The following is a 22,740-nucleotide window of genomic DNA, read 5'->3' on the forward strand; positions in this document are numbered from 1 at the left end:
AGTGGGTTTTAACATGTTAAAAATAAATTAGATCCCTAATTCCCATGATGCAATGAAACTAAATATTTGAGTGTACGTTTTGTTTTGTTAAGCTTAAGAAGTTTGCTGTTATTTCCTCTGAAAATTTAACCTACTTTCATTCACATTATATAGTTAAAAGCCACATTATCAGAAATGTATAGTATTGTACAGTGTACTGCTTTCCAGATCTTGACAATAATATTTTTATGATTAAATATCTGTACTGGATGCCTCCTGGACGCCTTCCCCGGGAGGTGTTCCAGGCACGTCCCACCGGAAGGAGGCCCAGGGGACGACCCAGGACACGCTGGAGGGACTATGTCTCTCGGCTGGCCTGGGAACGCCTTGGGCTCCCCCTGGAGGAACTGGAGGAGGTGTCTGGAGAGAGGGACGTCTGGGCGTCTCTGTTGAGTCTGCTGCCCCCGCGACCCGGTCCCGGATAAGCGGAAGACGACGAGTACGAGTACGATATCTGTACAGAAGCATCTTAGATCAATGTAACAGTCCAGAACAGATTTGATCAGTCCGGTGTATATGCAGTCATGCCTGAGTCTAAGGTGGTCCTAAAGCTTCCCCACACTGTGGGGACTCCACCCTAGTGTCTCTGGTCTTTTGGGATCTCTGGGGGGCCACTGGCTTTGGCCAGCGCTGTTTTGGTGTGGGCACTGGTGGAATGAGAGGAGGTCAGTTGTGGAGCTGGCCCCCAGGGTGATTCATGCTGGTGCCTTGACTCCCATCGCCTGCTACCTAACATATGCAACACCATACATCAGTAGGATCTTGAGGTGTGGGTGGGTGGATCATGCAGGCGTAGGGGTTGTGCTTTGGGGTTGGGGTTAGGGAGACTCTGCTGTCAGCAAGCAGTGGGGTCTTGCACACCTTGCCACAATCCCACTTTTAATTAACTTTAGATATACACATCTTCCTTCATCGATACATTACCACAGACACACATGCAGACACAGTGAGGTGGAGGAGCTGGGCTCAGGAGGCACAGCGTGATCCTCTTTTGCTCCTGTGCTGTTTGTATAGGTGCTTGGGCCACGTCCAGTAGGAGTGGGCTCTCTTCTGGGGGTCTATGGTTCCCGGGGATGTGACTGGCCAGCCTTGGGCAACAGGAACTGCTTAGGGCTTCAGTGGGTATCCCTTGAGAAGGAGTAATTTACCAGGTTGAAATAGTAATGTGCACTCCCTACCTTGGTCCTTCCGAATTCTAGCTACTGTGGTGGGCTGATGCCTGCCCAGCAAGTGGGGGATCAGGGAGGATCTTTCATGCTAGGTGGTCGGCGGTCTTGATACCAGAGGTTGGTGGGGTTCCTGGGCCGCTGTGGGGGTTTGGTTCCGGACGTGGCCAGTGTGGCTGGGTCGGGGAGGCTCGATGCATCGTGTCTTACCCTGTGCCTCTTTGGCCTGTGGGCTGCTGCTCCTGGGCTTTACTGATGACCTGCCCCTGTGCGGTATATGGCTTCCCTGGGGCAATACCCTGTTCATGTCTGCAAGGGGCTGCTGCGGGCTTCCGGAGCAAAATACAACTCTCTTTTACTACTCTTGGGAGCTGTGTGTTGCAGGCCTTCTACAGCTTTCGTCACTCTAACGCTGTGCATCTCCAGGTAACGAGCTCGCTCACATACACCTGCTCAACACAAACACACTACACATACAATCTACCACACACACAAACATGCCTATGCGCTGACACACAGATAATCCAATTGACAGGTCATACAAATACAGGAGACTCATCAAATCGTACAGCCAATTTGTTCTTTCCAACATCTTTCGGTTGAATTTTTTTCAAATTAAAATATTTATGGTAAAACATAAGTGAACATGGCAAATGTGAAAAAGCTTAAGAGCAACAGACTATTCTAAATTTACTCGAGGACTGAATGAGAAACACTGTTGGCTGGGATGGCTGAAAGCTTTGGATTAAATAGCCTTTACTCTTGAACAGTTTGTGCCAGTTGTGTTTGAAGCCTGTGTAGCATATAAAATACAGAAGAAAGGGGATCTTTATTGATTTGAAATGCTGAAAACCAGGGCATATTTATCACCGTGTTGCATCACCTCTTTTTTAATAAACACTCCATAAGCGCTTTAAATCTCTGGAGAGTAATTTCTGTAGCTCTGAATGACAAATGATTTTATTTCAGTTTCAGTCCTTTGAGGTTATTTTGTTGATCAATAATGCACCAACTGTAAAATGCTTTGGGATTTGGAAGGACAGAGTGGAGGCCTTTTTAGCTGCATTCTGTCTTATTAGTCTTTAGTGCATGCTCCAATTCAGGATTTATGCTGCCTCCACTGATATCTAACTGAATGTATAGAGCTGGGTTTGTGTAATGGTAAAAATGTTGGATAACATAGCATCATAGAGTTCTTACATGCACAGTGGTTTTGGTTTTCTTAGTCACTTTTTGGTTTTGAAAAATATTTATCTTCTTCTTTTCTTCATGCATTGTTCAGATTTATTAGATTACTCGCTATGTTTTATTATCACTTAACCATTACAATGAAATTACACTGTCCTCACACTATTTCCCAGAGTTGTAAACTCTTGCCTTTCTTTACTTTCAAAGTACTCAGCCTCTCTAGCTTCCCGCTTTTAAAGCCCACTCATGTCTTTGCCTTTAGTGCAATTAATTGTAAAATGTTCCTGCAGTTCTTTTTAATTATCCTTACTTTGTTCTGCCATTTGTTTATCTTGTCTCAATGTGTTGTAGTAGCTGTCTGCTTTGTCGCAAACAAATGATCATATAAAGGGAGGCTGAATGTAGGATGTGGTTGGCTGAAGCTTCAAATACTTGTGAATTATTCTTTTTTTTAAACTTGTGAATTACTTGTGAATTATTCAGTGTTACTTATACACTGACTAATAGGCAATGTTATTAATTTCTGACCTATTTGAATGAATGTACCTAATATTTAGACCTTTTTTTGCTGATTCTGCTGAAGGCTGCTGTGTTTGCTGTTTGTCTCCTCTAGGGCCATGCTGAGTGACATTGGGGACTATGTAGGTACAGACATTGAAATATCCTGGTTACCTAACCTGGATGAATTAATGAAAGGCTATGCCAGAAATTTTCGCCCTGGGATAGGAGGTGAGTATGAGATCTAAGGCTAGTGGTGTTGGGTTGCTGTTCACCCCCTCACATTTACAGCCATCCTTAGCATAACACAAGAAACAGAGCACAGATGTTTGCATTTCATTTTCTGATTGAACCGTGTCCTTCTTTTAGGTATTTTCTTGTTCTGCATTAAAACAAAGCTACTTCATGTTTACTTCATGCAAATATCTGCTTGAATTCTCCTAAAAGGCAAATCGTTCGTTAAGGACACAAAAATTATTTAGTGTGAGGCTTTGCTAAAGGGATTATAGAGGATGATGGCCCTCAAGGACAAGCTGCAGAGAGGGTTGGTGGGGGTGGGGGGTGGGGATGTCATGAGCTCCTAAAACCTCTCTGGAGACATTGCTAAGAATGGCAGCTAAATGTGAAACATCCAACGACCACAGCGATAGATTTCTCAATCTCACAGCTTAACTCAGCTGAGCCGAGAGTAGAAAATGTGGACGAGGAGAGCTGCTGGGACCACATACACCGTCCTGTGCACCACATCTTTGCAGAGACCTGCATGTTGTCTCTACATTTATATTAATGTGAAATCATAATGTACTGAGAAGTTGATCTAAACTAAGGGGCTGCCATGACCATGGAGGAATCATGTCTGTTATTCTGGGTGATTCCCTTCATTCAACTCAACTGTTAATGAGGAGTTATGCTTGTAATATAAACATGAATATGAAAAGGATTCATAATGTTTTGCAATTAAAAGGACATTTGCAAGGATTTTGTACTGACAAGCAAACCTAATATTAGTTTTCATGAACTATCTAAGAAATTAAGTGGAAACACAATAATACTTCAGTTGACATCTTAAATTTATAGCATTCTCATATGTTGGTCTGAGTGATCAACCAACCAACCAAAAGTTGAGTTTAACAAAAATGGAAAAAAGTGGTAATCTTTTCTTTGCAAAACATTCATCCACTACATTTATCCATTTGTCCAAGTGTCTGCATTTACATAAGTGTGTTTAGCTTCTATTTCAGAAGTATGTTTTAAGTGGAAATGTGTGTCCCCCAAATAAACAGCAATTAACACAATAGAAGTAAAGGGACAGTTTGGGTTTTCTGAGATGGGGTTTTGCAGAGTTGTCACAGCAGTCAGTTGCTTATCTGAGGTACAAAGAAGTCCAGTCTGGTCTCAGTAGCAGGAAACAACACTGGAGACTTGAGCTAAAAACTGGTAGGTGCTTGCAGATTTCTGCCAAAAACAAATCTCAATTTTATCAGAGCAGTTCAAACAAACATAATTTTTCTAAACCTTCCCACTGCATTCAGTCTTCATTAGATAATTGTTAACATAGAAATCTATAGCTCTTTAAAATAGGGGTGTGCCAATCTGATCCCAGATATTGCATATGTGATTACAGCATTTTTAAACGACCAGTATTCAATTTCCTGGCTTAATCCAAATCCAGTCCATTGCTGGGATGCTGTCTGTGATTTTATTTATAGTCCTCCAGCAATGCAAAGGGCTGTTTTTGCATTATCAATAAAAAAAAATCACAACCTGTTTTTCTCTTCATGGCTTGCAAAAGACCCACACAAATTATTTTGGCAATCTAATAAAGATTGGGATTTCACCACTTATGTTCACGTTCACAGTAGCTGCTGCCTATCTATCCGTGTCATGTGACCTTCTCTATGTTGTGCTCAGACATCCCTAGACAGCTTAAGGTAGAGCTGCAAAGATGGCAGCTGAAACATCACTCTTTAAGTTCTATGATGTTCAAAGCAAAGCAGTAAGTTAATGAGGCAAGAGGACAACCATCTGGCCACCTTTTTTTTAAGACTGGCCCAAACACAAATAACTAGAATAACATTGAAAAATGTTATGTGCTGAATTATCAATGTTATTACATAACTGCGAGTAGACATGCTAATATTAGCCTTGCACTTTTATCAAACTGTCTTATATGAAAACATAATTAGAGTTAATTGAGTAATAGCAGAGGTCAGATATATGCTTAGAAGCATAAGGCTGTTCTGTAAACTCTCTGATTAGGGCTAAATGTCTATTGCTGTCAAGAAAAAAATTATGCCAAAGCGTCCAGAACACTATAGGTGAGCATGGTGAATGGACACAAATATGCTGATGTGAACCATTGTAATCTGATGTAATCTAGTGTGTTATTTAAGTGTTTGCCCTGTGATGGACTGGCGACCTGTCCAGGGTGTACCCTGCCTCTCGCCCATAGACTGCTGGAGATAGGCACCAGCTCCCCCGTGACCCACTATGGAATAAGCGGTAGAAAATGACTGACTGACTGACTATTTAATTGTACTTTGAAGCTACTGAGGTTTCATATGCATGAGTTGATTTTTGATGAAGAATCAGACTGGGATTTGGTATCAAAAAACACCTTTTTTAAATAACATGGATCGGTTTCGGGGACACAAAGTCCCGATCAGGGCTTCCCTAAACTGCTGACAACTCCACTTTATTAAAAATCCAAACTATTCCTTTAAGAAACAAAATGATTACAAGGGAGGGGGATTTTTGTGGAAATACAATACAGGTGAGAGTTCTATGCATACCCAATGAAATCACATAAATGTTGAACTTATTTTGTGTCTTTAAAAATTAAGGCCATATGTTAAACTTCATTTAGACCCAATTTCCATTTATTTTGTCCAAAATTCTCTTTGGCCCAGTCAACACTTGTGAAACATGAGAGGTTTTAACCCTTGTTCAAACCAAAATAACTCTAAGCAATTTCCTGCTAGGAGATATTATTAGTTGGAGTCACATAGCTAGATTTCCTTTCAGTAGACTTTAAATAAAATATAAAAAAATACTTTAAGTCTCTAGCTGTCAAAGCAGGAACAAACTGATGCGTGGTCTATGAATCACCTAAAATATCTAGATCATATAGATACACAACAAATATATTTTATATCTTTCTGAAAGTGTTTTTCAAAATTTCAGTTTTTAGTAATGCAAACGCAGCTAAATATCTGAGTGTGCTAAATAAATTTCCCAACACTCCAGAAAGGACACTCAGTCAAAACATGGATCTTACATGTAATAATAATAATCATCATCATAAATGGCTCCTATAGCATTATGACTGCTTTTAGTACATTTAGTAAAAATCTAATCTATTTAAACAATCAAATCCACATTAATTATGTGTGTGTTAGGTGTGCTCAGTTTTAAAATCAAAGTAATTCTTAAAGTAATGATTCCTTTTTAAAGATTATGTCTGGCATAACTACCTTTGCTTACTTCACCATATCAAGAGGTTTTAAATCACCTAAATATACATAACAGTCCACCTGATTACAGCCAACAGAAAATAGAACTTTCCAGAAATAACGTTGGGAAGGTGTTGAATGATGCGGAAAAGCACTGTATGATTCCTTAATGTTCAGCGTAAGCAGCCTCTGTGCTCTGCATCAGTGAGCTCCCCTGCAGCTTTCGCACTCCAGCATCTGATCACCGAGACACTCGTCACGCTAATCATATGGCGAGCTGTTTAGTGAAAACACAACACCACACATATGTGTGTGTGTTTGTTTGTAATATGAATGTTGTCTAAAGCTCACTCTGTGCAGATCCATGAGAGCCCCGTGCTGTTTATAAATGCCCACGGTGTGGTGCGCTGCTTAGCGTGGTTAAACTGCATAATGCTTAAACGTTAGGCACAGTATGAGTGCTTGAGATGCGGTGAAGATGGTGGGCGGATGGGTAATGAAGTGAGGATGCAAGGGGGCAGATGGAGTCAGACTGAGCAGAGAAGGCGCCTGTGGGTGTGTGTTTGAGATGGGTGTGCCTTGTTTTCTCACTTTTTACTTTGCAGGTCCACCAGTGAATGTGGCCATGGCTATTGAAGTGGCTAGCATCGACCACATCTCTGAAGCCAACATGGTAAACTACAGAATATTTTCCGACCTTCCACACTGACATTTCAAATAGACACACAACTGTTTTCACCAAGATTAAACATTTTCTATTTGCATAAGTCTGATTTATTCCGCTTTAGGGCTCAAAAGTACTCAGTGTAAACATGTGTGACATGCTGACTGCATTGACTGATAATTTGATACATCCATGAATTCTGTAGAATATGAATCAAAGTTATTCCAATGTATTACTTCTTCCAAACCAGCTATTTTGGAAATTTTTCCTCATCAACCCAGTTTGAATTATGATTTTCAGAGCTCCATGAGCCAAATAAAAACCCCACAATTTATATCAGGAGCAGCAAAGTCTAGTGGTTAGAAGAGAAAAGGTGAGCCCGCTATCATCAAAGTACGATCCTAAGCTTTCATCCTAAGGGGACCTAAAGACCTTTTAGGGTGTTGTTCTGTTAAAACGTGGTGCCCAAATCTAGTCCTCTGGAGCTACTGTCCTGCTGCTTTTAGATGCATATGTTCTCCAACACACCTAATTCAAAGGAATGGCTCGTTACCAGGTCTCTGCAGAACTGAATGACTATTGATGAGGGAATTAATCTATTTCATTCAGGTGTGTTGGAGCAGGGATGCATCTAAAAGTTGCAAGATAATAGTTCTAGAGCACTGACGTTGGGCATTCCTGTTTTCTGAGCAGCTGTTGTCTTGCCTGCATTAGATAACTCTACTGGTGTAATTCTTCCAGACACTAAAACAAACAGCTACCTTCAGAGGTGTCAAGACCAAACCAGATTTACCTTCTAAAACAACTACAGTCTCAAAAATGTCATACCAGGTTGTACAAAAGCTATTTTATTACCATTTAAACTGTAGTCATATTTGCATTAGATTCTTTTTTATTTAGAATAGAAGCCTATGAATCCCTGAGTTTAACTCTAGGGACTGTGGTAGAATGTGATGAGCTGCTAAATACCTTCCTGTGTGAAACATGTGCTGTAGAACAGAACTTGGTAAATGATTCTAGCCAGATTAACTGTTTATTGCAAATTAATGCAGTGTAAAAACCCAAAAGAACATAGCAAATGGTACTTTGTTGATTTTTACCCTGCCTAACCTTTGTAGACAGTTTCTCCAACAGGATACACTAACCAGTTCAATTTTGCTTTATGTTTTTCATATGGAAATAATGGCATGCTGCATATCATGGTTTTGTAGTGTAAATATTACAGATTTTTATGTGAATACTAATTAATGTAAACATGTGGGGATTTAATGTTTTATTAAATAGAGTTTACATAAGAAATTGAATTTACAGCTCTGTGATGGAACCTGGATCTTATGGATCCGTTCCTTTTAATATGTATTTATTTTTATGAAGCCAGCTTTAATTAACCCATTTTATCCAGAAATGAGTTAATTCAAGCTGTGACAAATGTTAGGGTGAGTTGTGAATGAATGATGGGGTCAGGGATCGGAGAGGTTCAAACTTAACATCCAACCAATATACACTATAATCTATTTTTAGGTTTGGGGAGTTTTAACAATTCTAAAATATTGATTATTTTAATTTTCATTTCATATCTGATCTAATATTTATTTATTTAGTTTGTGAGATATTTTGAATGAGATATGTTTCTGGTAAATAATAGACTTTGGTTCACAGGTTTTGTCACTAGCAAAGTTCATCGGAGATATGTTTGGCTCCAATTACACATTTTGTCTTTCTTAGTTATTGGCCCCACACTTTAAAATGAAGCGCCTCCCACTGCCCCGCCTTAAAAAGCTGCCTGCTAGACATCCACTTGAAGCCAGTGTGAGCAACTCGTGATATTTGCATATCAAATAGCACTGTGGACTCTGGTGCTCTCCCCTTGAGCGTGTTCTATGTCTCACTCTGTTGAATAGCATCGGAGTTGGCATGTGCATCTGTGTTAAACACAGTTAAAAAAAGTAAAAAAAGTGCAGCACAAAATTGGACTCGGTATTCGTAATTCATTGTAAACAGCCTGTTAGTTGATTGGATTAGTTCACGAATGTCGCAGTTGTAGTTTGCATGAATCACGGACTTATCTGTTAGCTTTAGCCTCTAAAGACTGCAGACAAGATATCAACTGCTCATAAGCACAACAGACACCTTGTTAAAACGTTTCAGATTGCATCTTTAAGGTTTTGGTGTCAACATTATTTGTTATTCAAGTTCGTTAGTTTCCTTTTATTTAGTTTCACTTTTCTTCTTTTACAGTTAATTGATAATCCAGCAATTAAAGTCCCCAGTCCCTCAGAGTATGCAGTCTATGAAAGGGGTAATTAATATAGCTCTATGCAACCTCCCCACTCACACACCCAATTTTAAATGAGGAATAATAATAATATACACTTTTTTTTGTACAAAGGTTCTCCATTCTGTGCACTTCTGTTTTTAATTTATTTAGGTTTTTGATTAGCTCTTAACTGAAGCACTTCTAATGACAATGGGAAACACATTTAAATTATATAGAAAACCACAAATCAGTGAATTTGCTTTGCTTTATTTTTTGACCTAATTTTGAACACATCAATTATAAGAAAAAGAAAACTCCTCCCTTACCTTTCTGTTTGCCCTGGTAGGAATACACCATGACCGTGTTTTTGCGGCAGAGCTGGCACGACGATCGCCTTTCCTACAATCACACCAACAAAACTCTGGGACTGGACAGCCGGTTTGTGGACAAGCTGTGGCTACCTGACACGTTCATCGTTAATGCCAAATCTGCCTGGTTCCATGACGTGACGGTGGAGAACAAGCTGATCCGCCTGCAGCCCAATGGTGTCATTCTGTACAGCAGCCGGTAAAAAAAAGTTGATCTATGACTTCAGTCTGTACTCTGTTTTCCCTTTTGGATTCTAACATTTAATTACTGCCACTTGCCTATAAGCTGTGACTTTACATGAAGAAATGTTTTATTTTGTCTCTAGAATCACTTCAACGGCAGCGTGTGACATGGATCTAACCAAGTATCCCATGGATGAACAGGAATGTATGCTGGACTTAGAAAGCTGTAAGTTCATGTGTACAGGGCCTTGCTGAAGTAATACCACTTTCAATTTTTTTCAGATTACACCCTCAAAGCTCAATGTATTTTATTGCAATTTAGGTGTTGGACTAAAACAAAAATATAAAGCTGTAAGGTTTGAAATTTGTTTTACAAATAAAAATATAAAAAGTGTGGTTTGCATTTGTTTTTAGCTCTCTTTAATCTGCAACTCTTATCAAAAACTCTGACATCTCACAGAGCAATGTTTCATCCAACATCTGAAAATGGAAAGAGTATGGCACTGCAAAACCTACAAAGAAATAGGTGTACATCTAAACTGACATGTAGGGCAAGAAGAGCATTATTTAGAGAAGCAGCCAAGAAGTGCTTTGTAATTCTGGAGGAGCTGCAGCTCAGGTCGGAGAATCTGTTGACAGGATTAGTCCAGCATTACTCTACAGGTCTCTCTACAGTTTGCCACAAGACATGTAGCAAACAGGTGGACAAATATGCACTGGCCAGTTGAGACCTAATTTGACATTTTTAATACATGCAAGTGGTATGTGTGGTCAAATTCTTAGACCTTAAAACACAGTGGTGTGTTTTAAGGTGGGCATCATGCTCCGGGGATGTTTTTCTTTAGCAGAGAAAAGGAAGATTTTAGGAGTTAATGGGAAGGATGGAGCTAAATACAGAACAATCATTCTGATTTCTGAAAGAAAAATCTGTTAGAGGCTGCAAAAGACTCACGCTGATGCGAAGATTTGTCTTCCAGCAGGGAAACAACCCTAAACATACAGCTAGAGCAACAATGAAATGATTTGGAAAAATTCTAATTTATATGATAAAACTGCCTATTCAGTGTCCCAACCTACATGCAGATGAGAATCTGTTATTCTTGGACTCTTTCCATCCAATCTGACTGATTGTGAGCTATTTTGCAAAGAATGGGCAAAAACATCAGCCCTGATATGTTCAAAGCTGGTAGAGACATATCCCTCAAGACTTTTAGCTGGAATTGCAGCTAAAAATGGTTCTATAAAGTATTCACTCCGGGTGTCTGAAAACAAATCATTGTCACACTTTACAGATGATTTGTAAAACAAATTTGGAAACCATGTATATTTGCACTACTCTATTCTGATTTATCAAAGGAAAATCACGATTAAAATAAACTGAAGATTTTTGGCTGTAACTTGGTGAACGTTCAAGGGGTATTTTTAAAAATGAATGTAATCTTGTAATCCACAGACTGTTGATAGAAATAACTCTGTTAGCCCTTAGAACGTTACAATGCCTCACACTGAGAAAACCTTTCATTACCTCATGTCTGTTTGTCATGTGTTATTTTTGTTCAAGATGGTTACTCCTCAGAGGACATTGTGTATCACTGGTCAGACAGTCAAAAGCACATTCATGGTTTGGACAAACTGGAGCTCTCCCAGTTCACCATCACAGACTACCGCTTTGTCACAGAAATTATGAACTTCAAATCCGGTAAGCAGTTCTCCCATTTTCTACAGTTGTCATGTTTATGTCTGGCACATTGAGTATTATGTTACTTGCCAGTGTTTACCACTGCATATTTTTGAGTTTGTGGTTTTGCTATGCCCTTGTGTCTGAGAATTCTACCCAGTCTTTCAGAAGTCAGATTTTTTAAAACATCAGCCTCCTCTGTGGTCATATTCTATGCATAGAAGGAATAGATAAGGACAGACTTGCTGCTGAGCTGGGCAGGAGATTCAAAACATGATAGGAGTTATTCCCGGGAAAATTCAGTCTGTTACACTTTATGTCTTACAACTTCAAGTTATCCGACTTTGGGCTCAAGCCAGCAGACAAGCCTTCCCTATCAGCCCTGCTGCCTGTGAAGAACAATAGAGACTTTTCGTGATGGATAATTAGTTCCTTCAGTTCTGCAATTAAATGAGGGTGTTTTGTTTTCTGTTTCCCAGCGGGACGGTTTCCAAGGCTCAGCCTTCGCTTCCAGCTGAGACGTAATAGAGGTGTCTACATCATCCAGTCATATATGCCTTCTATACTGCTGGTTGCAATGTCTTGGGTGTCCTTTTGGATCAGCCAATCAGCTGTTCCAGCTCGAGTAACCCTGGGTTAGTGTTGAGGCCTATTTTGATTCTTGTTGTTTAAAGACTTAACTTGAATTGCATTTTAGCTGACATTCGTTTCTGGAATATTAACCAGTGCATGTGACATTTTTTACTCCATGTTTGCACCTATCCAAAGCTGCAATAGAAAGTCAGCAACAAAATTAAGTCTTTTTATAATTTTAGTGCCAGAAAATGAAAACCCTGTGTTCATTTCCATTTTTAGTGTCTTGAAGAATTAAATTCGACAGAACATTCTAGAGCGTGGGATTTCTAAATCAATATAGAAATTAAACACATTTTGCTAAGCGATATACATTACCTTGCAAAACTGTTCATTCTCCTTGAACCTTTACAGATCTTGTCCCATTATAACTGCAGATATCAGACTTAGACATATGACATAGAAAAGTATATCAATGTATTTAAATCTATACTTTGTAGAACCACCTTTCACTCTAACAGCAGCTACATATACACTATATATATATACGAATAAGTATTGGGTCACACCACCATATCAATGAATTGTGGTGTTCCAATCACTTCCATAGCTGCAGATGTATAACGTTTGGTGTAGAGAAACTTGACTGACCTGCACAGAGTCCTGACCTTAACCGTCTTGAACACCTTTGGGATGAATCAGAGCAGAAGCTGCAGTTCTGGTTTCCTCATCTAACTATGAACACACTCCTAAACCTTGTGGAAGATGTTGACAGAATAGTTAAAGTTGCTATTGCTGGCAACGATGGGTCCATTAACAAATTGGATTTTATAGATTAAGAATAGGATGTCATCAAAGTTCATGTACATGTAAACATAGACAGCCAAATCTTTTGGTAACATATTTTGAGTCTTTGAACACTCAAAAGAAGGATTTATTTGCCCATTCTTTGTCGCAAAATAGGTCAAGTGTAGAGTTGATATTGATCAGCAGTTTTTCAGTTGTGGCACAGATTCTCAATTGGAATTAAGTCTGGCCTTTGACTGGACCATTCTAAAACATAAAGGGGCTGAATACAGTTTTGTTTGTGAAAATAATTTGCAAACTGTATTGTCTTCCTTACCTTCACAATTATGTATTAACCTTGTTTTGTTTTATCACATTAAATCCCAATTAAAAACAAAGTGTGTGTTTGTAATTTGACAAAATGCAAAAATGTTCAAGGAGCATGAATTATTTCAAAAGGAAACTGAGATAGGGACAGGCATTGCAATTTAACTTAGGATAAATTGCAATAGATTTGATTGAAAGTAACTTTGTAGTCCTTGGAGTGGTGGATTGTCAACAGTGTTTACATTCAAAATCGTTTAGGATGATTGGAAAAGATTATGCAAATCACAAAGGTGAAAGGCTAGACGTTCTTCAACACTATTCTTTTCATTTTCCAATTTTGTTAAGTAGGAAAGATTTTAGAAATTTGCTTCACTTCACTTTTTAATAAATTCTGGGTTTTTCCAACAGGAATCACAACAGTTCTCACCATGACTACCCTGATGGTAAGCGCTCGCTCCTCCTTGCCTCGGGCATCAGCCATCAAGGCTCTGGACGTCTACTTCTGGATCTGTTATGTGTTTGTGTTTGCGGCCCTCATTGAATATGCCTTCGCTCACTACAACGCTGACTACCGGCTCAAAGAGAAGGCCAAGGTGAAGGCAAACAAGCTCAGCTCTGAGGTAAGGAAGCATTCTCGCCATGTTATCCCGTCAGAGGAAGATAACAATGCCCACTTTCTGAGGGCTCTGTGAGTAATAAGCACATCTTTCAAACACAGACCTGGGCAGGTGGTTACCCTTAGTGCTGACAAGCATCCATCCCACTAACCTTCAGAAAGACAAGGAATCTGTGTGGAAGAGAATGTCAAAATAGATGATTTCCCTACAGAGATTAGCAGTGACTTTCAATTTACTGTCAGCTTATTTCGTTACAGATGACTTACATTACTTACAGAATAACAAACAGCACTTTGTGGATTTTCGTTATGAATAAAAATAGATTACTTACCAGAGCATATGTCATAATGGGATAACCAAATTAAGTGGGCAAAGTCTAATGCACTATTTCATTGTCTTGCCATCAAAACTGAACGAATCAATGACCAGAGCTGTGAGATTCAACCATTAAACTGATAAATGACAGAGACCCTTTAAAATGAAGGACTGTCATTTAATAACAAAAAAAAATACATATTGCAAATTACTAATGATCATGTTATGACTACAAATCTGAAAATATTATTTAATATTTAATATTAACATTTTATCAAATAATATTTCGGTCTGTTAAGGGTTGTCCTGTGAATACCAGCCCAGTAAGGCGATGGTATTAGGACAAAATAGAAAGGGATGAGATGAACTCTGACATTATTGAACAGCAAAACTCTGAACACACGTGTAATGAATTCACACAATTTCTTAAAATACAAGAATTTATTAACAAAAATAAGTCAACTCAAAGTCAAATATATTTCAATCAACAAACTGTTTACTATGCTAAAACAATCCAACTAAACTACCAAGCAGAATTAAAGAATAAGGAAGACTAATGGGCTATGTACAATATAAACAAGTTGATTAAAGATGGTTGAAAATTATGACCAAAAGAGTGATGCAACATTACCATGCAATGTTTATGTTTGAGAACCAAGGATTATCTTGAAGAATCTGGAAGTGCAGTTAAGTTAGTCTTGGAACCAACTTAGACAACCATTCACAATGCAAGATCAGATTAAATCTTATTTTATTAAAATAATGTTTTAAAGAATGATCTGCTGAATAAAACCAACCTTCTGGATGACTAATTCTCAATGGTGTCTCATTAGCTGCCTTTATTTATTAAAATAATATTTAAAGAAATATTAAGGAAATAGTAAAATATTTAGGGAGGTATTTTGGAAAATAACCAAATCTTTCTGGAGAAATGGGGCTTAATGGTGTTTACTTAGTTATCAAGTTTAGTAAAATAATGTTTAGGGAAATATTATTTACTGGATTGAAAACTAACAACCTTTCTGGGTAAATATTCTTTAGCAACAAGCACGTGTTCTTACCTGTTAGCAGTTAAAGCTAACAAAGAAGCTTATAACTTAGCACCAGAATCAAACACAGCTTTAAAATACCGTTAATAAAAGGGTTAAAATGCATAAGCGCGGATGGCGCGTTATGATCAATCTTCTGTGTTTAAAATCACCCTTTAATAAAGTTTGTCTTAACTTTAAAACACACAAACACAGAACACAACCTGAGCATGTGGTGCTGAGCAGATATTCTGCTAGCACCAAGATAGCTGAGTTGAACACAAACAAAACCAAACTTCATAAAATGAAAAACGTTTAGATCATTTCATCCTAAATATCTCTCTATCACTCTGCCCAAACCCTAACCTCATATGAACCGTGCTGAGGAGGAATTGTCCGGGCGATGAAGAAGTTTGAAGAAAGCTCTGTGAACAAAACGTTATCTTCCAGCTAATCTCCGGAGCAGTGGCTGGGCGGTAGGGTTGCCAACTCCTTGATAAATAAATAAGGGACACCTCCTGGTGGGGCTACCCAACCCCACTGTCTGCACCTCTACCGGCCTGGTGATTCCCCCCCCCCCCTTTTTCTTTGTGTGAAATGACTTTGGAAACATTGGACTCGAACCCAAGTTTAATTTGATGCATGTTTTTGACTGATACAAATATCCATGGAAAAACAATTATACAGAAATTTATAAAATAATTTATTCTTTTTGCAAAATAAAATTGCTAGACAAAAACAAATATCCTTCTAAAATAAATAAACCACTATTGAAAAGACCTCCGTCCTGCTTAACTTAAAACAATATAAAAAAGCATAACAGTATAATGCAAAACATTTTTGTAATAGTGCATTTAGTGCAAACAAAAAGCCCGTAGAAAGTACTCGTACTCATACTCGTCGTCTTCCGCTTATCCGGGACCGGGTCACGGGGGCAGCAGACTCAGCAGAGACGCCCAGACGTCCCTCTCTCCAGACACCTCCTCCAGCTCCTCCAGGGGGAGCCTAAGGCGTTCCCAGGCCAGCCGAGAGACATAGTCCCTCCAGCGTGTCCTGGGCCGTCCCCTGGGCCTCCTCCCGGTGGAACACCTCCCGAGGAAGGCATCCAGGAGGCATCCGGTATAGATGCCCGAGCCACCTCAACTGGCTCCTCTCGATGTGGAGGAGCAGCGGCTCTACTCCGAGCCCCTCCCTAATGGCCGAGCTCCTCACCCTATCTCTAAGGGAGTGCCCGGCCACCCTACGGAGGAAGCTCATTTCAGCCGCTTGTATCCGGGATCTCATTCTTTCGGTAATGACCCAAAGTTCATGGCCATAGGTGAGGGAAGGAACGTAGACCGACCGGTAAATCGAGAGCTTTGCTTTTCGACTCAGTTCTCTCTTCACCACAACGGACCGGCACAGCGCCCCCATTACTGTGGCAGTTGCACCGATCCGTCTGTCGATTTCCCGCTCCATTCTTCCCTCACTCGTGAACAAGACCCCAAGATACTTAAACTCCTCCACTTGAGGCAGGAACTCCCCTCCAACCTGAAGAGGACAAGCCACCCTTTTCCGGTCGAGTACCATGGCCTCGAACTTGGAGGAGCTGATCCTCATCCCAGCCGCTTCACACTCGGCTGTGAACCGCCACAGCGCATGCTGTAGGTCTAGGCTAGAAAGTTGTAAACATAAACACTTGTGCCTTAAAGGCCATGACTGTAGAGTTGTGGTGAAAAAAATATTGAACTAGTGAACTAAAAACTGCAGTGCTGAATTATGTGGAAACAACCTATTTTTTCCATTTATATTTCATTTGAGCTCTTTCTGCTACAAGGAGGTGTTTGTTTTTCAGGACTACCGAGTAAAACTCTGAGCAGGACATTTAATTAATTAGACTGAAAATTAGCTCACTTCTCATTAATTCAGTAGAACATTAGTTCCTCACATCAATCCAATAATTTTTCATGATGTAGAAAATATTTTCCACAAACCCACTAGAAGAAAGGATGCTGAGGACAAAGGGTACAATAGCCTATCTATCTATCTATCTATCTATCTATCTATCTATCTATCTATCTATCTATCTATCTATCTATCTATCTATCTATCTATCTATCTATCTATCTATCTATCTATCTATCTATCTATCTATCTATCTATCTATCTATCTATCTATCTATCTATCTATCTATCTATCTATCTATCTATCTATCTATCTATCTATCTATCTATCTATCTATCTATCTATCTATCTATCTATCTATCTATCTATCTATCTATCTATCTATCTATCTATCTATCTATCTATCTATCTATCTATCTATCTATCTATCTATCTATCTATCTATCTATCTATCTATCTATCTATCTATGATGAGAGCACAGTTGCAAAATAGTGCGACAGCTTCGTCAAAACACGTTGTTTGAGCTTTCACGGTGTGTGTAGATCTAATGCGGCGGACGCACGGTGGGCTGGTTACGAGCGCTGAACAAGTGGCGAGGAGACCCTGGGGAAACCGTATCTGATGGGGAAAAGCGAATCAACGTAACACCTGTATTTATCCTTAGCAACGGTACCTGCTGGCCAATGAGATCAGCCGAAATATTCTGTCAGCTCATTGGTCACAGAGCAGGATATGACTGGTAATGAATTTACCATAATGTTAAATATAAAGCACCCCATCATTTATTAATTCCATTGACATTTTAGTGAAGATTTTTGATCCACCTAATAATACAGGACTACGTGCGTCCCGTTTCAGCTCAATACAGGACGTGTACTTTTTATTCTAAATATGCAACGATTCCATTTTTCAAGGGACGGTTGGCAACTCTACTGGGCGGCTCGCTCTGTCCGCTGACCACACTGCACGTTAACTGCCGTAACCACGGTAATGCGGTGCCGTTGTCCTCCTTTCAGATCGGGAAACTGCTCCACTCGGCGTCGTAGAGACGGTGTCTCTGCAGGAAATTCTGGGAACAGTTTGCTATCTGTAGATCTCAGAGAGAAAGTCAAGCAACGCTTGTACCTTAATCTACCCCTTTTTATGAATAAATACCGGATACACATACAGCAATTCATTCATACTTAACTTTGTGTATATGATCGCTTGATCTTATGACACCCTTGGATCCAGTTGAAGAGTTATGTCTGTTTGCAAGCAAAGAGACATTAGCGCGCTGTCTCCCTGGCCAGCCTCGCAGCGGAGTCCGGATGGAAGAGGCAGGATGTAGCATGAGCGGTGCTTTTATTTGGACAGTGACGTCACAGGAAGTCCGCAGTTACCCCGTTTCTTGGCTGTGCCGGAAGTAGGTTAATGCAATTTATTTTGAAAGTTCCAGGAAAGTCTGTACTGGCCTTTCACGTTGTAACCATGGCAGTGGGTCCCAACAATCATGTGTGTTTGTTGCCAAATTAGGATGAAATAAACAAATGATAGAAGTAGAACAAAAGTATAATTGTCATAAAGACCATCAGTCATAGGACTTTTTGTGATTCATGTGTTGAACAAATTATTACCATTGTGAGTGTAATCTGTAGTTTTCAGGCCTGGTATCACTGGAAGATGCTGCTTTTATAACATAAGAAAAACAGATGAAACTATACTGCTAATGTCCATAGAATGGCCATAACAGCAGTGCTAAATTTCTTGACCACCTCCCTTGGGAAAGTTGTCTTCCCATATATCTGAATGTTGCCACCAGCATACTTACAGTGCTGTAGAAAGCCCTCGACACCTTACAGATTTTATCTATCTTCGCTCTTTCTTCAGTCAGCAGCGGTTTTTGCCTTTGAGCTCTGCCATGGGAGTCATTTTTTGCCCAGTCTCTTTCTCATTGTTGAATAATGAACCCTTCCCTTAACGGTGGTAATGTGAAGCCAGCAGTACTTTAAATGTTTTTCTGGGGTGTTTTTGAGGCCTCCTTGATGAGTTGTCTTGGTGTATTTTTGTTGGGCCGGCCACTCCTTGAAAGTTTCACCACTGTTCTATGTTTTCTCCATTTGTGGATAGTGGTTCTCACTTTGGTTCACTCACAGTTTTTTCAACATTTTTAGCCTGATAGATGTCAGTGACTTTGTTTTCACCTACTCTTCAATTTCTCTACATTGAAGCATGCGTGTTGCTTTTAACCTACTTCATACTGTGAGACATGTTCAATTTAGGGTGATTTCTTGATTCAGTCCTGGGTGAAACTCAACTCAGCTTTCTAGAAATGTGGTTCATCCAAGTATTGTCATTATTTTACCAATGGAAGAAATTATTTTTTCACATAAGGTCATGATTTGGGATACATGTGAGCTCTCACAAATCCAAACACTCCTGATAAAATTTAAGAATGTTATAAGTTAATACAAAATGCGCTCTTTTTGTTCTTTGGTTTGGTTTAATGTGGTGTACTGACATATAAAATATCAGTACCGTGTATTTTGTGCTGGCAACTGGAATTTACAATATATTTCAATAAAGAAGGATAACAGTAAAGTTGAGTAAATCTGTCTTGTGCTCTGAAAATAGGGTTCATGGAGGTGAAATCTATTTTGCATTATTTTTAATCAACAACAATTGTTTCCTAAACCTTCTTTTCTCCCTCTCTTTACAGTCCATAGTAAAGAATGGCAAGCAGGCTATGGTTCTGTTTTCCCTGTCGGTTACCGGGATGAATCAGGGCGTCGTCATTTCCAACCGCCAGGGCCGAACGCAGCGCTCTGGCAGTGAAATCCCGGGGGAGGGCAGAACGGGGGAGCCCGAGCCAAGCAGGAGAAGATCCAGGCCTACAGAGGAGAGCAAGGAGGACAAAAAGTGTTGCTCCAAGTGCGTCTGCAAGCCCATTGACGCAGACACCATCGACATCTATGCCAGGGCAGTGTTCCCTTTCACTTTCGCCGTGGTGAATGTGATTTACTGGGTGGCATATACGATGTGAGGAAGAAGCAGCAGAGTCAGGGCTGCAATCGGATGCTGTACATAGGAAACTGCTGGAGATGTGACATTAAAATGCTGGCAGACTGTGCAGCTGACCTATACTCCAGGCTTCAGTACGAAGGAAACTTCAAATAAAATGAAGTGTATACTGTAAGAGCCTGAGAATATAGACATATTGTACTTAATGGGAGTAGTTAAGAGTTTAAAATGTTAGAAGAACATAAATATATTTCATTAAAAAACTGCTAAGGATGTCTAAAGGCACATTACTTAGTTGCCTGTTGGAGGTTCACATACATATTTAGATTTGCATCCTGTTAAATAAACACCACTAAAACATATTGTCTCTCAAATACATTTACAGACCATAAACGTTCCTCCAAACAGTCATAGTTTCCCTATCTCTCTTTCATGAGCTGCCTGCTATTTCAAAAACCAAAACACCTCTTAGGCAAGAGAAGGACAAGATGAGGTGTACCGCTATTCTGCATGGCTGATAATTCATTCCCACTCCTCCCCCACCAACACCAAGCCCCCTTTTCTCTTTCTATCTCCCCTGTCCCTCCACCAATTTCTTTTTTAGTTCATTTTCACGTTTAGGACACAGTCTGGAGTGTCTTATCTCCTCCTGCCAGTTCTGCCTGTTTCCTTGTTATTAAAGGACATCCATCACTACCACGTGTGTCCGTCTCTATCTCTTTCCTTGCTACGAATAATCACATGGATGTTAAAGGCATAGTTGTTGGGTGTGATTTGGAAAACAAATTTATTCACTCATGGGAGATGTAATTCTGGTATACAAATAATAAAAAAACTTGTTTGGGATTACAAATTTAAATCACTTTTCAGTGATTAAATGTCATGAATGGTAACACATTTTATAGCCGTGTCTGTGCTTTGACACAACTGGGAAATGGATTTGAGGAAAGTTTTGGATGAAAAAGGACTACTACTTGGGCCAATTATGGCATTCTTTGTAAGCCATATAATTTTCATAAATACAGAGTGACTTACAACTGGAGCACTGAAACAGCTTAGATATTCCTGATTTTATCATCAGTAAAAATAACTATGTATCAGGTAATTTATTGTCGTTTCATATAAATGGTAAACAGCCTGAACTTGTATAGCACTTTATCAAGTCCCCAGAGACCCCAAAGTGTGTTACACTACAATCAGACATCCACCCATTCACACACTGACAGTGGCAAGCTACATTATAGACACAGCTGCCATGAGTCAGACTGACAGATGTGAGGCTGCTGTTCACAGGCGCCACGGAGCCTCTGACCACCATCAGTAGGCAAGGCGGGTCTTGCCCAAGGAAACAATGACAGACAGACAGTGCGGGGATTTGAACTGGCAACCCACTGGTTACGGGATGAACTCCTACCACTGCTGCCACCGTCGCCCCAAAAATAAACCGTTCAACCTCATTGTGTTCTTGTTGTTGGGAAGAAATCGAAGAAGAAGTCAGCAATGTTTTTCCACTACCCTACTTTCAGTCTCTATGGTAACCAACTGTTGTACAAGTAGAAGGGTAGTGCCATTCTCCACTACTTGATGGCGCCTGATACTTTGTTCCAACAGGAGTTTCTGCAAGACAACCCTATGTTCTAAAGAAATATCTGTTTGGACACATACAGCTAGTTTTCAATCAAGTCTTGTCTTGCTTGTGCTGTCAGTGTTTTTGCAGACATTTGCCAAAGGGTTAGGCCAATGGCAGCATGTTTTAAAGTGCAACACTGAAATTTTATTTCATAACACATTTAAGTGCAGTTCAAATTAACTGTGTGTGGACCACACTTACTTAAAAGGCTGTTTTCCTGCTTCATTAACGAAAACCTAAGCATTCTTTGGTAGCCATACAATGCTTCGTGTATGACAAACTAAGCACTTAAACAGCTGAAACATTCCTGGTTAAATCCACAGTTAAAATAACCTGAACAATCATAGCATAGAGCAGATCACATGATGCAGATGGACAAGAAGCAGCAGCAGCCAATACAGTCTCTCTTTCACTGTAAATCTCCTTGTAAAGTGTTAAAAACCCAGATTCATTAGATCAATAAAATAATGTGGAGGCCTGTAACACAGTTTTGCAAGCTGTACCCAAAACAAGCAGTACTTTTTAAAAATCGGCAGCTCAAATTGTAGCTAGCTAAGTGTGGAGCTGACAGAAAATCACAGAAAGTACAACAACAAGGAGTATCAGGAGTATTTTTGTCAGGGAGTCTGCTTCTGATCATTTTAAGACCCCGTCTAATACTTGGAATTTAACCAGATCATTCCTAAATAATCCATTTTGAGAAGTAAAAGATCTCAATATTTAAAGCAATTTTTATCTTCTCCATGCTTCCTCCATGCCTACGTAGCACAAAGAACACTGACATGTCAAACATAAAGATATTGTTGAGCTAATAGTAAATATTAGCCTTAAAGATGATACAATTCTAAACACTATTTGTGTTTTTCGTGGTCTATGCTGTTTTGGTTGCATTTAAAAGGCAATCAAAGGATATTTTAACAAACCACATCAGTTTGGAGGAACAATGACTTTTCTCTTCTACAAAATATAATTGCTCAACATTATATGTCCAAAAATGTATATTTTTTTTATTGTTAGTGAGTGACATTGCTTAAAAGCATCTCAGCATATTACTTCCAATGCAACAGCTGTAATATTTCCACACG

At 39.5% G+C, this 22,740-nt stretch overlaps 1 protein-coding gene across 1 annotated transcript in view; it reads left to right on the top strand.

Moving 5' to 3' along the window:
• gabrd (gamma-aminobutyric acid type A receptor subunit delta) overlaps nt 1-20,721 on the top strand; it is a 37,763-nt gene extending 17,042 nt beyond the window's left edge. The window contains exons 2-9 of the mRNA XM_047372803.1: nt 3,007-3,122; nt 6,949-7,016; nt 9,611-9,831; nt 9,959-10,041; nt 11,377-11,514; nt 11,973-12,128; nt 13,588-13,799; nt 19,724-20,721. Of these exons, the coding sequence (XP_047228759.1) occupies nt 3,007-3,122; nt 6,949-7,016; nt 9,611-9,831; nt 9,959-10,041; nt 11,377-11,514; nt 11,973-12,128; nt 13,588-13,799; nt 19,724-20,047 (1,318 nt within the window). The 3' untranslated portion in view covers nt 20,048-20,721. The remainder of the gene's footprint in view (nt 1-3,006; nt 3,123-6,948; nt 7,017-9,610; nt 9,832-9,958; nt 10,042-11,376; nt 11,515-11,972; nt 12,129-13,587; nt 13,800-19,723) is intronic.
• The last annotated feature ends 2,019 nt before the right edge of the window (nt 20,722-22,740 follow it).

The sequence above is a fragment of the Girardinichthys multiradiatus genome, chromosome 1, assembly GCF_021462225.1.
Source record: "Girardinichthys multiradiatus isolate DD_20200921_A chromosome 1, DD_fGirMul_XY1, whole genome shotgun sequence".
Lineage (NCBI taxonomy): Eukaryota > Metazoa > Chordata > Actinopteri > Cyprinodontiformes > Goodeidae > Girardinichthys > Girardinichthys multiradiatus.